Source organism: Triplophysa dalaica, chromosome 6, assembly GCF_015846415.1.
Source record: "Triplophysa dalaica isolate WHDGS20190420 chromosome 6, ASM1584641v1, whole genome shotgun sequence".
Lineage (NCBI taxonomy): Eukaryota > Metazoa > Chordata > Actinopteri > Cypriniformes > Nemacheilidae > Triplophysa > Triplophysa dalaica.
The window spans coordinates 256,525-275,521 of NC_079547.1; the positions used below are offsets into that span (position 1 = coordinate 256,525).

An 18,997-nucleotide genomic window follows, 5' to 3' on the forward strand; every position below is an offset into this window, starting at 1 on the left:
GTGACTGATGGGTCCATGATTGTGTTCATGAACTTTCCCAATAAGTTTTTCTATTGTACAGTATTGCTGGTTATGTTTAGATTTGTTTATCTGATGTATACACTCAAAGCACATCATAAAACAAGAAACGACAACAACATTGTGTCAACGACAATAACTTTGTGTCACCAGCTCGTCATTGTTTTGTTAAAAGGTTTTTGTGCATCTTGATTCTTGTGCTTCTCTTACAGAGACACTCAGATGTTGTCAGTGTAAGTCAGATGAACAAAGGTTGTAAGATGTCACACACATTCTTCTGAGGTCCAGACATTTGCAGGTGTTGAGGCAAAAAAAATCATTTTTAAAAAAATATTTTGATATTTCATGAAACAACATTAAAATAAAACATCTTTAAATAAATATATGTGTGTTCATATTGCGTTATGTGATATATAATGACATTAAAATGTGTATTGTTCTCAAAAGACGTCGCAAAAGTAGATGAGTTAAGAAGCTATCTGCTTCCTTTCACAGTGGCATAGATGTGTGTTTTTGCAAGATGTTACAGTAGATTTACTCATTTCATTCCTTACATCACCTGTTTACGGGTTTAGCTCTAAAGTTACATCACAAAACTTTTGTATCCAGACCCTCTTTAACCAATCACAGAGTTATTCTTCTCTCTTCGGCTTCTTGTTGACCACAAAGAACTGAATTGATTGGTTGTGACTAAAATGTCCCGCCTCTGGCTCTGGTGAGATAAGCTTGAGCTTGAGGGCACATCTGAGTTGGGTGACACTGGCCGAGACCCACTTCCATCCATCCATCCATCCATCCATCCATCTATCCATCTATTCTCCAATCCTGGTTGTCTTCTGCAGGGGATCGACGGATTAAAGCACGACACATTCCCTTTCGATTGTAAGTTATATTATTTGTTTTTGATCATTTCATATGTTTACGATTTGAATCACAGTTTTTCTGTTTTGATCAACATTTTATTTAGGCTCTAGAGTATCTAAATCTAAGTTGATTTTCAGTTCATGTATTACAGGACAGCCATAATATCAGATTTTCAGTGCACGTTTTTGATCAATATTATCATGAAATGTTCTGGAAATTATGCTATCAGTCAAATTGCTCATTTATTTTATTTTCTATTTTGTTTTTTGACCAATGAGTTACACACATAATACGAGCGTAGGGAGGCAGAGAGAGAGAGTTTGGTATCGCTGTGTCTCTTAAAACAGAATATTTATCAAGTGTAAAACTACCAAAGACTGACACTGAATCATTGACAATATTATCATAAATTTAATAACAATTATCGACGATAATTTAAGAGATGAAACATGTCTCTTCTCACAGGTCATTAGACGTGACTGATTGTGATCTCCTCAGCGGATCATTTGATCATGGACAACATCTCTGCTCCGAATCTCAACTCAAGCATTTCTGGCCATCCACCGTGGTACCAGTTTGATGCGTGTGCTGTCGCTCCTTATGGATTCGTCTTCTACTTCGGTGTCAAAGTGCTTAACCTCGCTGTGGGCTTCCCAACCAATGCCCTCGTGATTTGGCAGATTATGAAGAAGAAGAGTGAAGGCTCGACATCTGACATCTTTATTTTCAACCTCTCTATCCTAGATGCATATTTCTGCCTCATGACGCCTGTGGACATGGTTAACCGCCTTTACCTGAACAATGAAAATGTCTGGCACTTTCAACGCTTTGCTTATGGACTGAAAGACATGGCTCCATTATTCCTCACCTGTATTTGTCTTGACAGGTACGTCGCTGTTGTCCATCCTATCGTATTCACCGGGATCAGAGACAATCGTATCCGGATTGGCGTCTCTGTGTTTGTGTGGGCACTCATCCTGCCGGTCGCTCTGACCAAGAGCATCTTGGGAGTCCTCAGTACTAATGAAGTGTTCAGTGGACTCATCCTGTCGGCCTTCTTTCTCATGGTGTTCTGTAACTTGTCCATTATCTGGGTCCTCAGGAAGAGCGTCGCTGGGAAAGAAACCATGAATCCAGTCAAGAAGAAGGCCTTCAAAATGGTGATTATAGTTCTCGCCATCATCGTGGTTAACTATCTGCCTCCTGTGGCTCTAATGCCATTTGCTTCCACCTACACATTTGTGGATCTCCGCTGTAAGATCAGCATCTCAGTGTTTGCCATCATGGACCTGAGCTGTACGCTGGAACCTCTTCTCTACGTCTCTAAGAGGGGGCGATCCACGCTGTGCTGCTGCCCTCAGAGTCCCCCTGCTAAACCCATCCATGTCAGCGTCTGAAACACTGCAAAGAACCGCTTGAGACTCTTCAGCTGTCTGCTTATCTTCTCTTTTAGTGAATCTTAACAAAATCTTATTAAACAGCGCTCTGGAATACTTGAACATTCCAAGGTATGTTAACCTATAACACTGGGTCATCCAGGTACAGAGATTTAACATTAACAAATAAGTGTGCCTAATTATAACATAAATATGGCTATATTTACAAATGATGAAACTAAATTGCATATGCATCTTGTTTACATGTTGTGTCTTGATTTAACAAGTTTTCCTTACTGAAGGTTTGTGTTTAATCTAATTGAGCTACTAATAAAATATTTAAATCAATAGATCATTTACAATAATGGACTCTTGTGGCAAGTATTTGTGTAATAAGTGGGATAATGTACATCCAGCTATCACTCCTCTGACTCCTGTCAGGTTCTGTTGTGGGCTATACATTATCCTGTACATATTCTAACCTTTTTTGATGTGTTTGTAGAAGCAAAGAAAACCGAGATTATTTATTTAAATATAGCAAAGTTACAGCTATAATTGTCACACATTTTGTTTTGAAAGCAAATAATGAAACATCTCAATAAAGATATCAGAGGTCAGTAAGAGATCTGGAAAAAATCCGATAAATGTTTTATGGGGGGGTTCATATCATACGCAAATTAAGAGATTTGCTCGAGTAAATTACATACAAAATCAATGCAAATACATCAGTAGACGCGAGCTCGCGGCAGGCGATACGAATGATGCGAATCGGGAGATGCGATCGCGACCGTGTAAATTGAAATATTTATCAGATCGCGTCACTCACGCGAAATTAACGGATTTTTCCTCACGAGTAATAAAGAGCGTGGAACGCGATTGTTCGCATTTGGTGTGAATCCAGCATTAGAGCAGTTTATATAGATTCCAAAACATAAAGATTTTACGGACATCTTCTAGATCAGTTGTTCTCAACCTTTTAATGGTCGCCCCCCCCCGTAAACTCATTTAAAGAACTGCCCCCCTCCATACTGTACATTGAAGCATGGGCGTAAATCTCATTTATCAGTAGGGGGGGACGATACATATAATATTTCTCAAGAGCAATTTTTGAAGGGGACACAAATAATACAGTTAAAATTGTACATGCTACGAAACTAAGCGACAATATGCATTAGGTTTATCATGCAGACTTGCAGTCATATTATAACTGAACTGTGAACAATAAAGCTTTGTTCCATTTATATACATGTTTTGTCTTTGTTGTGAAGACAGGAACTAACCACGATACTACATGCTGACGAGTCACTTTTTAAACACTTTTAAAATGTTATCCCGATTTACTACAACATTGTTTGACAAAGTAAACGTACATCGACATCATTGAGTGGTTGTTACTTTCAGCTGGCTCCGCTAACAAACTTTGTTCATGTTCGTGTACCCAAACAAACTTAAATGCTGTGTTGTACTCGTTGATGAATCGCCCGAGTTTCAGTAAACTGAATGTTTAGTTTATCCGCCGCGCACATACTGAACACAATAGATCTCGAAGAACGATCTTCTCTAACTGAATGAACGCTGAGCACCTTTTGTGGACTTTAGATATAGTGTCAACATCACAAAACTGTAACCGGTGTGTTCGCGGCTGTGTGTGACACGGGACCTGAATGACAGGATCGTTGGCTATTGCGGCCGTTAATGTTCACATCATGACAGGTCGCTTAAAATATAACAATGAATGAGAAACGGCTTCGCCAGTGTGTGAAGTCCTATGTAACAAGCTAACGTTAACTAGCTAAGTAACGTTTTAATCGCTAACATAGCAGATTCATGAAAAGGTACATCGGTAATCAGCATTTTTTTAAACAACTAATTTATAAATGAATCAGCATGAACTACATTGAAGAGAATCACTTCATTTAAAGTGAATAAAATATCCTTCTTACTGGAGTTCAACAACCACTGATGAATTGAGCTCATACCTGACTGAATGTGTTGCGCGCAATGCTCAGACGAGATGAACGTGGAGAGCAGGCATTGGGCCAAACCATTGTGAGAGGCAGGGGGAACTCAACAATTTCTAAATTTAAAACGCATTTTTGCTTTTGTATTTTCTACTAATTACACAATTTGATTAGATTAAAATAAATAAACGTATGACAATAGCGAATTTAATTGATCGAGGGGGGGGCAACCCTCGGATAGACGGGGACATGTCTCCCCCGTCCCCCCCGGGATTTACGCCCATGCATTGAAGATAGATCAGATAATGTGTCAAATATGTTACATATAGTTTATATATATAAAGAAACAGAAAATACCTGAATATGACAGATTAGATTATAAATGTACAGTCCTACGGGTAAATACTAAAGAAAACCAAAAGAAACCATCACAGAAATTAATGGTATCACCATTAAAATGTTTTATTGTTTTGGGCATCATTCCAAAAGGATTAATCTGCCAGAACGTTGCGTGTTTCATTGATTTTAATACGAGCGATAGTTGATTTGCCGTTTTTAATACAGCCGCTGTGTGGTGTTGAAATAGGGCTTTACAACTTTTATAACGATCAACAGCTTTAAACATTCGTCCAAGTTCAGAAAGATATGAAAAGTCACTTTATTTACACGCCACTCCCTTCACGCGCACTCTGAACTCGTCATGAGAGACTTGAGCTTCTTCTGAAATGACGGTTTTAAAGACAGATTGGTTTAGTAGGACTGGGTGTTATAATCCTAATATTTCAGCTCAGTTTAATGATCCAATAAGACATTTCCAGAGGAGCAGTCGAGAATGGGTCGAGGCTTCAATGGGTTCGTCAGGTAGACATCCTCTGTGTTTGGGGAAATATCATTATAATTACATCATATATTCATTAACATACTTAACTTATATGATCTACCAGTTTCTTAAAATGACGTTTCCCTACTTTGTAGATATGAAGCAGCCTAAAATTGCACTGCGCAGGACCTACAATGAGTCTACGTGTCCGCTCACGCGCGCAGCTTCAGACGGAACATTGACCTCCGACAACTTGCGTTCTCAACTCAACTCAACTCAACTTTATTTATATAGCGCTTTTTACAATTTTCATTGTTACAAAGCAGCTGTACATGAGACACATTTAATACAAGTATGAATTCTAAAGCAGCCCCCCCGGCCAGGCAGATAGTGCAAAACAATATGCAAACGGTGGTGAGGAACCCAAAACTCCCATCGAGAAAAAAAACCTCAGGGGAACCCAGGCCCAACCAGGGGATTCCAGTTCCCCTCTGGCAAAAGCTGCTGCCTCTGCACAAGCTCATCAGTGCTTGCACAACAAGGCTTAATAAAAATATAAAAATTAAAGATTATCATTAACAATCTAATAGCATTTGAAATGTTGTAGAAAAAAACAAAGTTGTCGCGTCCTTTATCCAGCTCTATCCTCTTAGCACTTGTCAGGTCACCGCTTCCCATTCTCAGCTCTGCCATCAGGTCTGGGCATGAACTGCATCCTGCGGTAACCTTGGAACAAAGAGACAAGACTGGCTGAGAGTAGAGTACTGTTCTGCACTCTTTGATGCAACAAGTACATCATTTGTTGTTGGATGTGTTCCTGGTTCCGGTTGATCTAAATAATGCAGCCTAAATCCTCTGAGGATTAATATTATGGAGGTGTAGTGTATGCAAGATTAAAAAGATGAGTCTTTAGTCTAGATTTAAACTGACAGAGTGTGTCTGCCTCCCGGACCGTGCAGGGAAGAATATTCCAAAGTTTAGGCGCTAGATAAGAAAAGGATCTACCACCTGCACTTGATTTTGAAATTCTAGGTATTACCAACTGACAGGACCCCTTAGAACGTAATGTACGTGGTGGTCTGTAATACAATAGAAGTTCATTCAAATACTGCGGCGCTAGACCATGTAGGGCTTTATAGGTAATAAGCAAGATCTTAAAGTTAATGCGATGCTTTATAGGTAACCAGTGCAAGGTTGACAGAACCGGGGTTATATGCTCATACTTTTTTGTACGTGTAAGAACTCGAGCTGCCGCGTTTTGAACCAGTTGCAGTTTTTGTAATAGGCCCGCAGGGCAACCACCTAGAAGTGCATTACAGTAATCTAGTCTTGATGTCATGAATGCATGAATTAATTTCTCTGCATCTGACAGTGACAGCATATGACGTAATTTAGATATATTCTTAAGATGGAAAAATGCAATTTTACAGGTGTTTGCGACATGGCTTTCAAATGAGAGAGTACTGTCAAATACAACGCCAAGATTCTTAGCTGATGACGAGGATTTTATGGAGCATCCGTCAATCGTTAAGCAGTATTCTTGGTTGTTACGCATAGCAGTTTTCGGTCCAGTAAGTAACACTTCTGTTTTGTCCGAGTTTAGTAGTAAAAAATTGTTACTCATCCACATTTTTAAGTCAACTATGCAATCCTTTATTCGATGAAACTGCTGGGTTTCATGAGGCATCGAGGAAATATAAAGTTGAGTATCATCAGCATAACAGTGAAAGCTAATTCCGTGTCGCTTTATTATATCTCCTAGAGGTAGCATGTATAATGCGAAGAGCAGGGGTCCCAAGACTGAGCCCTGTGGTACACCGTACTGGACTTGTGATTTGCGGGACACCTCATTGTTTATTGCTACAAATTGAAAACGGTTGGATAAATAAGACTTAAACCATTTCAATGCTATTCCGTTAATGCCGACGTAATTTTCGAGTCTATGTAGAAGTATGCTGTGGTCAATGGTGTCAAATGCAGCACTGAGGTCTAGCAGCACCAATAACGAAATACAGCCACGGTCAGACGCTAAAAGCAGATCATTTGTAACTCTGATCAAAGCAGTCTCTGTACTGTGACATGCTCGAAATCCAGACTGGAATTCATCATTAATGTCATTCCTTTGGAGGAAGGAGCATAATTGAGTTGAAACTACTTTTTCCAGAACTTTAGATATAAAAGGTAAATTCGATATAGGCCTGTAATTCCCTAGTTCTTTGGGGTCGAGTTTTTTTTTTTTTAAAAGAGGCCTTATAACAGCCACCTTAAATGCTTTAGGCACATGTCCTAATGTCAGAGATGAGTTAATAATACTAAGAAGAGGATCTATAATTTCGGGGAGCATTTCTTTCAGTAGTTTTGTTCGAGTTCCAAAGGTTGGTTTTTTTTGGAGAACCGTCGTATCTGTAGTACATCTGTAACTAACATCCACCCAACCCATTCCCCCTCCTCCCGGTTGAGAACCATTGTTCTAGATGACCTGAAAGGAGACATCTCAGAGACGTATTTTAGATGATCAAAAAAACTAAATACGGCTTTTTAGATGTAAATGCGGACATCAAATAGACGTCTCCGAGATGTATGTGTGCTATCAGGGAATGTTCTGCCCTTTCAATAACATGTTTGTTTTTGCAAATATTTGCCGGTGACTTTTTGATATATTAATCTTTAACTTTCCCTTCTGCATTATTTTGTTAACATGTACATTTATGCATTTCGCAGACGCTTTTATCCAAAACGACCAGCATTGCATGCTATACATGTTGATGTTGAGTATGTGGTATCCCTGGTGTTTTCCATTGCCATGCTCTAACCACTGAGCTACAGGAAATCTGACAATGGAGTAATTTTGTGCAAAAAATTCCATCAAGAATTGCAATCATTGTCAGAATAATTTTCATGAAGTTTATCATGGCAGGTAACAGCTTTTAGGCAATTTTTGATTATAAATGATTGGATCATTGTATCCAGTGATCTTCAGTGATCAGTCCGTCGGACAAAATAACACTTGGAGATTTTTGTGCTACTCTTCATGTTTGCTGTTTTACTTGTTTTTCTGTTCAGGGACGTGTTCAGACTTGACTTCTTTTTCGAAACTGCTAGCGTCTGTTTTACATTATAATCCTGTGGAGTCCAGAGCACTTTTTTAAACGCCAGAGCCTTTTGCTGCTGCTCAGGGAGTCTTTTTAAGTTGAAAAAAGTTGAACTTTTCTGAAAAAAACGGCCTACGTCAAGCTACTTTTCACAGTAAACCAATGACAAGCGAGAAGTGTGTCGTTTCCATAACAACAGGCGAGGGTGGTGATTGGTCGTGCAGGATCAAGCGCGAAAAAATAAAATGGCGGCCGAAACGCCGGTTGGAGCATAGTTTTTTATAAATGTAAATTGAACTTTCACGATCAATAACTTTTGATTGCATTTCTATCGAGATATTAGTATTTTAGCTTTTAAATATGCGATTAGTTTTTGCAAAAACGATCTCTGTTTATAATTCAAATAGACTTCCTTTACGCTGCCTATCTGTTCCTCTGGGCTGCCTTTTTTGCGCAGACGCTGCCTCTGAATTCATGAGAAGGGTCTGGCTGCAGACCAGATGCACTCTCAGGCCAGATGCACTGTCAGACACGTGTGTGAATTAAATGCACCTACAGGCCAATTATAAGTATATTTATTAAATATTCAATTTATTTATTTATTTATTCTCATACAAGATTAAGTCGAAGTAAAAGTGTTATTATGAATTATTTGACAAATATAATCGAAAACGTTCTTTAACATTATCAGACGACTGTTGTAAGTATATTGATTTCATTCATACAGTATAAGATAGATGTAAAGTATCGTTTTAATATATAAGATAATGTTTTCGAAACCTAACTTAATCCTTATAATCAATGGTAGATATATCGCATCTATGATACTTGGTTAATGATACATGTTCTTAGTTTCATACAGTAATTTATTGAAGAACTAACGTTATCTAAATTAATTTTGTAGCGTTGCTTGAAAACTCACACTAAAGTTTGTAGGTGACCTGCACTATATAGTTATTTTTTAGACAATGTGTTTCTCAAAATTATTTAATATGACGTTGAAATCTATCAAATATAGGGATGTAACGATTCACTCAGCTCACGATGCGATTTACTCAAGATTTATTTTTACAAAATGAACAACTTCCCTAGTATTATTTCTAAAATGCTTCACGTTTCTTTGTATAATAAATTATGTTTTATTTCAAACAACAAAACTAACCTGCAATATTAAAACAAATTAATATTAGAACAATTATTTTTATATAAACAAACTATATATATAAACTATAATATATATATATATATATATATATATATATATATATATAGTATGTCTATATAATAAAACTTTATCATTAAACCATTGATTAACAAGCACCTGTTTATTGTAGAATGAGACATTTATGTATATATGTGAGTTTGTTTATATTTTTAGGGTGGAAGATTACGTGTACAAGAAAAGGTTTTATTTAGTTATGTATTTTCATTATTAGTGCAGATGCTCATTAATGTATTTCAGCTATAATTATAATAAATACCTGGCCTTGAACTGAACCACCAGTATTCACGGTACTCTTAAAAAGCAGTAACCTTAACATTTTATTAATAGAATCTTACAGTTCACCTCGTGAAAGACGTTAGAGCGTGCATGGGACGAGTGCGCATGCGCGGCTGAGAGTGCATGTGACGAGTGCGCATGCGCGGCTGACAGTGCATGTGACGAGTGCGCATGCGCGGCTGACAGTGCATGTGTCTGACAGTGCATCTCGTCTGCAGCCAGATGCTATTGGAATTCATGACGTTCGGATGATATGATTTAACAAAAAATAGCTTTTGACGACTTTTTCTTGTCAAAAAAGACGTCAAATGTGTTAATGGCCTAATGTGGTCAATTCTGATGAAAGGATTCATTTGTCTCCACTTGCCTTTTTTTAATTTTGGGCAATATTTTTATTCAAATGTTCAATACATTTAGAAATTTGGCAGACGCTTTTATCCAAAGCGACTAACATTGCTTTATCCTATACATTTTACATAGGTATTTGCAATCCCCTGGGATCGAACCCACAACCTTACGTTGTTAACGCTGTGGTCTTACCACTGAGCTACAGGAAAGCTATAGTGATGTTTTAGTTGTTGTCACAATTTACATGTTTGTGTCTATTCAGAAATATAGTTCAACAATAAACTCAAATCAAATAGTTCCCAAATCTGCAAGTAGCATTAAATAAAAGAGTCTGCTGAATGAATAAATTAAAATTGCCCAGTCCTATCTTGGATTCATTGAATACATTCTCTGGCCATGAAGTTAATCTTTAGAAGAAGAATGCATTTCAGTAACAAAACATGTTATGGACATTCATACTTTGTACAATTTCTTTTTCCCTGTGATGAGGTAAATCCAGTAGAAAAGCACACATTCATGCGTTATATGAAGACAGTGATGTACATTCAGAGTTCCTCTCAAGTTCACACAGGTGAAGTTCATCACATTAACTATTGAGCATTTTCCACCAACATTTGATCAAAACAAATTGTCCCAAAACTGTTTGTCTTCCATTTTAAAATTATTTCTATTGTTTAATCAGCTTTAATTCAACTGACTTCTCGTTGTCTACTTGTTTTGGTGAAAAGGTTCTTTATTCTTTTGCTTCTCTTATAGAGACATTCAGATGTTTTCAGTTTGAACGGGTTGAGACAAATAGAACATCACTTTAAAAACCTGAAAGTGAAACTGTTTTAAAATCAAACATCTTGAAGCCAATATTGTGTTCTGTTTTATAATGACATTTAAATGTCTAATGTTCACAAAAAAAATTACAAATCCAGAGACATGTCACAAAAGTAGATGAGTTAAGAAGCTATCTGCTTCCTTTCACAGTGGCATAGATGTGTGTTTTTGCAAGATGTTACAGTAGATTTACTCATTTCATTCCTTACATCACCTGTTTACGGGTTTAGCTCTAAAGTTACATCACAAAACTTTTGTATCCAGACCCTCTTTAACCAATCACAGAGTTATTCTTCTCTCTTCGGCTTCTTGTTGACCACAAAGAACTGAATTGATTGGTTGTGACTAAAATGTCCCGCCTCTGGCTCTGGTGAGATAAGCTTGAGCTTGAGGGCACATCTGAGTTGGGTGACACTGGCCGAGACCCACTTCCATCCATCCATCCATCCATCCATCCATCTATCCATCTATTCTCCAATCCTGGTTGTCTTCTGCAGGGGATCGACGGATTAAAGCACGACACATTCCCTTTCGATTGTAAGTTATATTATTTGTTTTTGATCATTTCATATGTTTACGATTTGAATCACAGTTTTTCTGTTTTGATCAACATTTTATTTAGGCTCTAGAGTATCTAAATCTAAGTTGATTTTCAGTTCATGTATTACAGGACAGCCATAATATCAGATTTTCAGTGCACGTTTTTGATCAATATTATCATGAAATGTTCTGGAAATTATGCTATCAGTCAAATTGCTCATTTATTTTATTTTCTATTTTGTTTTTTGACCAATGAGTTACACACATAATACGAGCGTAGGGAGGCAGAGAGAGAGAGTTTGGTATCGCTGTGTCTCTTAAAACAGAATATTTATCAAGTGTAAAACTACCAAAGACTGACACTGAATCATTGACAATATTATCATAAATTTAATAACAATTATCGACGATAATTTAAGAGATGAAACATGTCTCTTCTCACAGGTCATTAGACGTGACTGATTGTGATCTCCTCAGCGGATCATTTGATCATGGACAACATCTCTGCTCCGAATCTCAACTCAAGCATTTCTGGCCCTCTCCCATGGTACCGTTATGAGGTATGCGCTGCAGTTCCTTATGGATTCGTCTTCTACTTCGGTGTCAAAGTGCTTAACCTCGCTGTGGGCTTCCCAACCAATGCCCTCGTGATTTGGCAGATTATGAAGAAGAAGAGTGAAGGCTCGACATCTGACATCTTTATTTTCAACCTCTCTATCCTAGATGCATATTTCTGCCTCATGACGCCTGTGGACATGGTTAACCGCCTTTACCTGAACAATGAAAATGTCTGGCACTTTCAACACTTTGCTTATGGACTGAAAGACATGGCTCCATTATTCCTCACCTGTATTTGTCTTGACAGGTACGTCGCTGTTGTCCATCCTATCGTATTCACCGGGATCAGAGACAATCGTATCCGGATTGGCGTCTCTGTGTTTGTGTGGGCACTCATCCTGCCGGTCGCTCTGACCAAGAGCATCTTGGGAGTCCTCAGTACTAATGAAGTGTTCAGTGGACTCATCCTGTCGGCCTTGTTTCTCATGGTGTTCTGTAACTTGTCCATTATCTGGGTCCTCAGGAAGAGCGTCGCTGGGAAAGAAACCACGAATCCAGTCAAGAAGAAGGCCTTCAAAATGGTGTCTACAGTTCTCGCCATCATCGTGGTTAACTATCTGCCTCCTGTGGCTCTAATGCCATTTGCTTCCACCTACACATTTGTGGATCTCCGCTGTAAGATCAGCGTTTCAGTGTATGCCATCATGGACCTGAGCTCTACCCTGGAACCTCTTCTCTACGTCTCTAAGAGGGAGCGATCCGCACTGTGCTGCTGCCCTCAGAGTCCCCCTGCGAAACCCATCCATGTCAGCGTCTGAAACACTGCAAAGAACCGCTTGAGACTCTTCAGACTCTCGTCTGCTTATCTTCTTTTTTAGTGAATCTTAACAAAATCTTATTACACAGCGCTCTGGAATACTTGAACATTCCAAGGTATGTTAACCTATAACACTGGGTCATCCAGGTACTTGATCGTAAAATAGTTAATTAGCAAATATATTCAATATAAGTCTTATGTCAATATGTCTAATTCTAAAAAAAAAAGGTTTTAATTTAGTTTATCATGGCAGATAGGTAACAGCTTTTGGGAATTTTTGATATTATAAATAAATGGATCATTGTATCCAGTGATCTTCAGTGATCAGTCTGTCGGATAAAATAACACTTGGACATGTTCATGCTACTCTTCACATTTGCTGTTTTACTTGTTTTGCTGGTCAATTCTGGTGAAAGGATTCATTTTTCTCCACTTGACTTTTATCATATTGGCCAATATTGAGATTCAAATGTTTAATAGTTTGATGTTTTAGTTGTAGTCACAATTTATATGTTCGTGTCTATACAAAAATGTAGTTCAACAAAAAACTCAAATCAAAATGTTCCCAAATCTGTAAGTAGCTTTGAATAAAAGAGTCTGCTAAATGAATAAATTAAAATTCCCCAGTCTTATCTTGGAGTTATTGAATACATTCTCTGGGCATGAAGTTAAAGAGTAAATATTTGGTGATTTTAAAGGTCCTACTTCGGTTTATGGAGTGTCCAACAACAAGTGTACATACAGTATGTACAATGTGTAAAAACAGTTATTATTCTTACTTCTTGACTGTCTCTCAAATGATTTGTTCGGCTATTCATCTGTCTAATCCCCTCCTTTCTGTCATCCTGCTCTGATCTGATTGGTCAGATGGTCTAGTCTGCTGTAATTGGTCTGCCGCGTGCAGTGTCGCAAATGGAACGTAGGCTGGCATTACACCGAGAGACATGAATCCTAAAGACGACTCGTTCACGCGATTCAGAGTCGACACCTTTTTTCCAAAGCCAAGAACATTGTTATTTGTTCACTTTTGGCTTTACAACTTGGCAGACTGCTCACATTTGCACATAGCAACATTAAACACAGTATAAAATGTCATTTTAAGGACGTTGTAATAGTTACTCTGTCATCTTTAGTAGAAGCTATTTCAGTTACAAAACATGTTATGGACATTCATACTTTGTACAGCTTCTTTTTCCTTGTGATGAGGTAAATCCAGTAGAAGAGCACACATTCATGAGTTATATGAAGACAGTGATGTACATTCAGAGTTCCTCTCAAGTTCACACAGGTGAAGTTAATCACATTTACTATATTGAACATGTTCCATCAAACACTGATCAACACAAATTTTCCCAAGACTGTTTTTAAAATCAAACATCTTGAAGCTACTATTCTGTTCTGTTACATACTGACATTTAAATATTCAAATCAGAAACGCAGCTCTGCTTCCTCTCACAGTGGTAGAGTCAGATGTCTTGCAAGATGTTACAATAGATTTTCTCATTTTCAACTTGCATCACCTGTTTACATGGAGCTCCGTTCTCAACCTGAAGTTACATCACAAAAATTTGATCATCCCTCCCCACAACCCCCAAACTTTTACTGCAAGACCCTCTTTAACCAATCACAGAGTTATTCTACTCTCTTCGGCTCCTTGTTGACCATAAAGAACGGAATTGATTGGTTGTGACCAAAACGTCCCACCTCTGCGTCCTGTGAGACAAGCTTTTTCTTGGAGAGTGTGGGATGATCGAGGGCACATCTAAGTTGGGCGACGGTCAAACACTGTCCGAGATCCACATCCATTCATCTATTCTCTGATTTGGATCAACATTTCATTTTGGCAGTGAAGTGAGTTGATTTCGAGTTCACATAGAGACTCAACTTCTCACTGGTCATTAGACGTGACTGATTGTGATCTCCTCCACAGCTCATTTGATCATGGACAACGTCTCTGCTTTGAATCTCAACTCAAGCATTTCTGGTTGGCGTCGTCCACTGTGGTACCACTATGAGGTGTGTGCAGCAGTTCCTTATGGATTCGTCTTCTACTTCAGCCTCAAAGTGCTTAACCTCGCTGTGGGCTTCCCAACCAATGCCCTCGTGATGTGGCAGATTATGAAGAAGAGGAGTGAAGGCTCAACATCTGACATCTTTATTTTCAACCTCTCTATCCTAGATGCATATTTCTGCCTCATGACGCCGGTAGACTTGGTCAACCGCATTTATCTAAACAATAAAAGCGTCTGGCACTTTCAACGCTTCGCTTACGGAGTCAAGGACATGACTCCCTTATTCCTCACCTGTATTTGCCTCGACAGGTACATCGCTGTTGTCCATCCTATCGTATTCACCGGCATCCGAGACAGTCGAATCCGGATCAACGTCTCCATGATGGTGTGGGTACTCATCCTGTCATATGGACTTACCAAAAGTGTCTCGAAGGCTATGATTTTGTACGATTTGTTCAGCGGAGTCATCCTGTCGGCCTTCTTTCTCATGGTGTTCTGTAACTTGTCCATCATCTGGGTCCTCAGGAAGAGCGTCGCTGGGAAAGAAACCATGAATCCAGTCAAGAAGAAGGCCTTCAAAATGGTGATTATAGTTCTCGCCATCATCGTAACAAACTATTTACCTTCTGTGGCTCTAATCCCGTTTTCCTCCACCTACACATTTGTGGATCTCCACTGTAAGATCACTGTTTCAGTGTATGCCATCATGGACCTGAGCTGTACGTTGGAACCTCTTCTCTACGTCTCCAAGATGGAGCGATCCGCGCTATGCTGGTGCTCTCAGAGTCCCTCAGGGAAAGCTGACAACGTTACCATCTGAAAACCTGCGAACACTGTCTCTTTTCATCTGGTGATTCTTAACATCATCACATACTTCACCAATTTGATGTGTCATTTGTTTAACTGTGTCCAGTGAGTCTCCATTTGGTGTCTTGTGTGCAGTCCGAGCCTGAAGCGAAACCAGTTGAGACTCGGTGATGTAATTTACCGCTCGATGTTAACAAGCTTTGGAAAGCGTCCCAGTGATTGTGTTTTCTGAGAGCTGCATTTCTGTAGATTCCTTACGTGTCATTACTAATGACTGTGCTTGATTAATAATTTGACTCTGGGAACATAATCTAAGGGTTGAAATGTAATTTTTTGCTACCAGATAATCGCTTTCTTTTATTTCACACAGAATAAATCACAGGTTTTCAAATGTGTAATTAAGCGCATTACAAGTCACTAATGAAGATGTTTATCTAAATGCCTGGGGATTAATTAATAATAAGCCGCGTTGACACAGATGGTACAAGCTGGTAATTGTGTAAGTAGATGATGCTATGAGCTTAATTATCATGAAAAACATTTACAGTCGCTGATCACATGACCTTCTGTTGACACTGACTTCTGGCTTCTAGAAACAATATTTTTTTTGATCAGACAAACAAAGATCTTTAATTAATAATAAAAAAAATCTAACTTTAATCAGTTCAATCAACCAATTATTCATAATAAAAAAGTTTGCATTTATATTGTGATATTACTGCTCTTATTGTACTTCTGTATTTATTGTCTGTATGTATAATGAACACCATTGTCATCCTCTGAAACTCAAAACTTCTAAGGTTTACACAAAATTTATTCTACATCTCAAACTTCAATGATGTTTGTCTTGAACGTGAAATGTCTAATGTTAATTCACATTGATCGAACAAACACCAACAAACTCTTTGACTACAAACTAGAATCATGTGTTTGTTGTTTTAGTCGAATCAGAATGAATGAGCCTTGTACATTTCTACAAAGACTACGATAACAAGGGCCGTAAATATTGAAAAGATTACAAGGTTAAAACTGTCTTCATCCAACATATATTTCTTAATAAATCAGCAGATGTTTATCGGTGGGTAATCTTGGAACAGAATTCTTGGAGACTTTCTATGTTAGCAGGAGGACCATAAACTGATGTTACATAACCAGGGTACAGCTGGGTAAAGTCAGAAGCCGGACAGGTGAGACTCAGCACAGCTTTATCTGGTGAAGAGACAAGTGGAATCAGTTTAGCGTGTGCGTAATCAATTTCAAAGCCCTCAAATATAAGCCCCACCCCCCAGGCATCAAGCCCCGCCTCCAGCAGCCGAGATACTTGTCTGGTGGCCAGCACCAGCTCCTTGTAGTCGGCCGCCTCTAGTCGTAATATGTCACTGGAGAGGGGTTTCCTCGGAATTAGCACAGTGAGTCCGGGCGTGTTGGGAAATGGTGTGAGAACAGCAATGTGGCTGTCATCCTCCCAAACCCTCCACTGCTTCTCCTCTCCTCGCACAATTCGTGGGAACAGCTCGCGGTCAGAAGCTTCACCCAGGTAAGTGTAGTTCAGAGCTGTATTTGGGACGGGCAGCCGCGCCCGTATGTGGTTCTTGATCTCCTCTAGACAGGAGTCTGTCCAGCGCGGCCCACTCTTGGAACTGATGTATCCAGGATCGTAGGGCTGGAAATCTTCTTCTGCAGCAACGTGAGGTTTCCAGAGTTCCGTCACACCGTGGAGGGGAATGACAAAGAGCTCCACACCGAGGCTGCCTGCCCGAGCATGCGGCGTGTGGACGAGGGCGCAGCGCCGGACGTCCAGCTTCTCACAAAGGAGCCTCGCGACTGTTCTTGCTCCCAGAAGCAGACACACAAAGGCATCCTCAGGTAAGTGGAAGAGGCTGCTAGTACTCCCAGAGGTCTTATGGGTAACAACAGCGACCCCTGGGGTCCACGGAGAGGGGTGCAGATATGCCAACAGCTCCTGGGACTCCCAGATTACATTCAAATGCTCCCGTCCAGAAACCATGGATGACATTCTGCACCATACATAAAAAAGACGACTGTAGATATTAACAGGAGTATGAATTATTGAAGGAAACATCTGTTTGCATGGCATCCCTAGAGTTACACATTCAATCCAAGCAAATTTAACACTTTTGTGGAGAAGACAAAAACAACATTTTTAAACACACAGCTGGAACAGAAATACAAAAACAGCATTTTCCATAAGCAGCTTCTGTACCTTACGAAAAACCAGCACACAGCACGAGCTTTAAAACTCATTGGCCACTGGTTTATTGCCATACAACCTCGAGTCTCTTTAGCTCAAGAATAGGGATAAAACTAGAGATCTCACGACTTCCGCAAAAAGTTGGTTGTGGCAAAAATGGATACAGCTACGGCCGGAAGTGATACAAAATCTCGCCATAAAATTACAATAAATTACATTTGCTAACGCCTAACCCTAAGATTAACTTTACAAAATACAAAAAATAATAATCAACAGTTGTCAGCGTAACAAAGAGTATGCGGTATTGAAGTGCGCATGCCCAGTGGAGGTAGTTGTATCCCTGCTAGCCATAACCGCCGTAAGGTCAGCGTGCGTTTTTCTTCTGCATCTCCGGGTCCGTGATGCACCGCGTGACACTCTCCACCTAACGGCGGGAAGAGAAACTGCGCTGCACATGCGCACATGTCCAGCAGATGTCGCCAAACGCGCATCTCTGTCTTCAGTGTGAGAGACTTAGCGCTGCTCTCTGAATGAAAGATATAAAGAGCGATAGACGAACCTCTCGTGTTGATGTAAGCATCGATAGTCAGTTGTGATTTGGCTCAATTACAAGTCAATCGATTAATTAAAGGAGCTCAATGTTTGCCCAACACGACACATCAAATCTGCTGTAAAAAAGATGACCGAAAAAAAGCTGACCAACCCTAACACTAACCCTAATTGTTTAAAACAGACACACTGTTTGATGATGATCTGTTATCAGCACATAATACTAACTACTGTATTCCCTCTCGTTGTCTTTTTGAACACACAATGAAGTTCCTGGTGGTTTGTGTGACTGAACTGGTGTGATCCGGTTTAAGCGTGTCGTGTCCTGAGCTCACACACCCAGCAGTGAATCACACACTCCATAATCACTCATTCAGGACACGTGCTTTACCTAAACCTTTAATGAAATCAATCTTATTAGAATGTATATTATATACAACAAAAATACAATTGAAAAATCTATAAACAGCAAAAAAGGAACTAAAGCGTCACAGTAGTTTATTTTAGCATTCACTACAGTTAAAGTGTAGTACTACACTAGTTCATAACCACCTGTACCACCTGCACCTCATAGTACATACCGACTGTCATATTTTCATTGTACATGACCACTGTAAAGTATTTCCCTAATATTGTATTCTGTATTTATTCACACTGTATATCCTGCACTTGCTAATTGCACTTCTGGTTAGACCTA

The 18,997-nt window shown here is 39.2% G+C and overlaps 4 protein-coding genes across 11 annotated transcripts; 3 read left to right on the forward strand and 1 right to left on the reverse strand.

The window, feature by feature from the left end:
* The first annotated feature begins 771 nt into the window (after positions 1-771).
* Positions 772-4,236, forward strand: LOC130425088 (P2Y purinoceptor 1-like). The gene is made up of 2 exons (XM_056751152.1): positions 772-900; positions 1,348-4,236. The coding sequence occupies exon 2, from the start codon at positions 1,395-1,397 to the stop codon at positions 2,277-2,279; it is 885 nt and encodes a 294-aa protein (XP_056607130.1). The 5' UTR covers positions 772-900; positions 1,348-1,394; the 3' UTR covers positions 2,280-4,236.
* A 3,163-nt stretch (positions 4,237-7,399) lies between these two features.
* LOC130425321 (P2Y purinoceptor 1-like) lies at positions 7,400-13,786 on the forward strand. Of its 7 annotated transcripts, XM_056751573.1 has the most exons (4): positions 7,813-8,418; positions 10,470-10,551; positions 11,130-11,342; positions 11,790-13,306. In XM_056751573.1, the coding sequence occupies exon 4, from the start codon at positions 11,837-11,839 to the stop codon at positions 12,719-12,721; it is 885 nt and encodes a 294-aa protein (XP_056607551.1). In that variant the 5' UTR covers positions 7,813-8,418; positions 10,470-10,551; positions 11,130-11,342; positions 11,790-11,836; the 3' UTR covers positions 12,722-13,306. The 7 variants fall into 7 exon arrangements, 6 of the variants coding, with proteins under 6 accessions (XP_056607553.1, XP_056607551.1, XP_056607556.1 ...); XM_056751575.1 differs by lacking the exons at positions 7,813-8,418; positions 10,470-10,551 and adding an exon at positions 7,400-7,414; XR_008907057.1 differs by lacking the exon at positions 7,813-8,418 and adding an exon at positions 13,588-13,786 and having other exon boundaries at positions 9,448-11,342; positions 11,790-12,836.
* A 168-nt stretch (positions 13,787-13,954) lies between these two features.
* On the forward strand, positions 13,955-15,565 carry LOC130424740 (P2Y purinoceptor 1-like). Its single transcript, XM_056750640.1, has 2 exons — positions 13,955-14,571; positions 14,651-15,565. The coding sequence occupies exon 2, from the start codon at positions 14,662-14,664 to the stop codon at positions 15,550-15,552; it is 891 nt and encodes a 296-aa protein (XP_056606618.1). The 5' UTR covers positions 13,955-14,571; positions 14,651-14,661; the 3' UTR covers positions 15,553-15,565.
* An 80-nt stretch (positions 15,566-15,645) lies between these two features.
* LOC130424739 (uncharacterized) lies at positions 15,646-18,158 on the reverse strand. Of its 2 annotated transcripts, none has more exons than XM_056750637.1 (2): positions 17,764-18,158; positions 15,646-17,581 (listed from the first exon to the last, which is right to left on the reverse strand). In XM_056750637.1, the coding sequence occupies exons 1-2, from the start codon at positions 17,823-17,825 to the stop codon at positions 16,612-16,614; spliced, it is 1,032 nt and encodes a 343-aa protein (XP_056606615.1). In that variant the 5' UTR covers positions 17,826-18,158; the 3' UTR covers positions 15,646-16,611. The 2 variants fall into 2 exon arrangements, with proteins under 2 accessions (XP_056606615.1, XP_056606617.1); XM_056750639.1 differs by having other exon boundaries at positions 15,656-17,557; positions 17,764-18,153.
* Between the last annotated feature and the right edge of the window lie 839 nt (positions 18,159-18,997).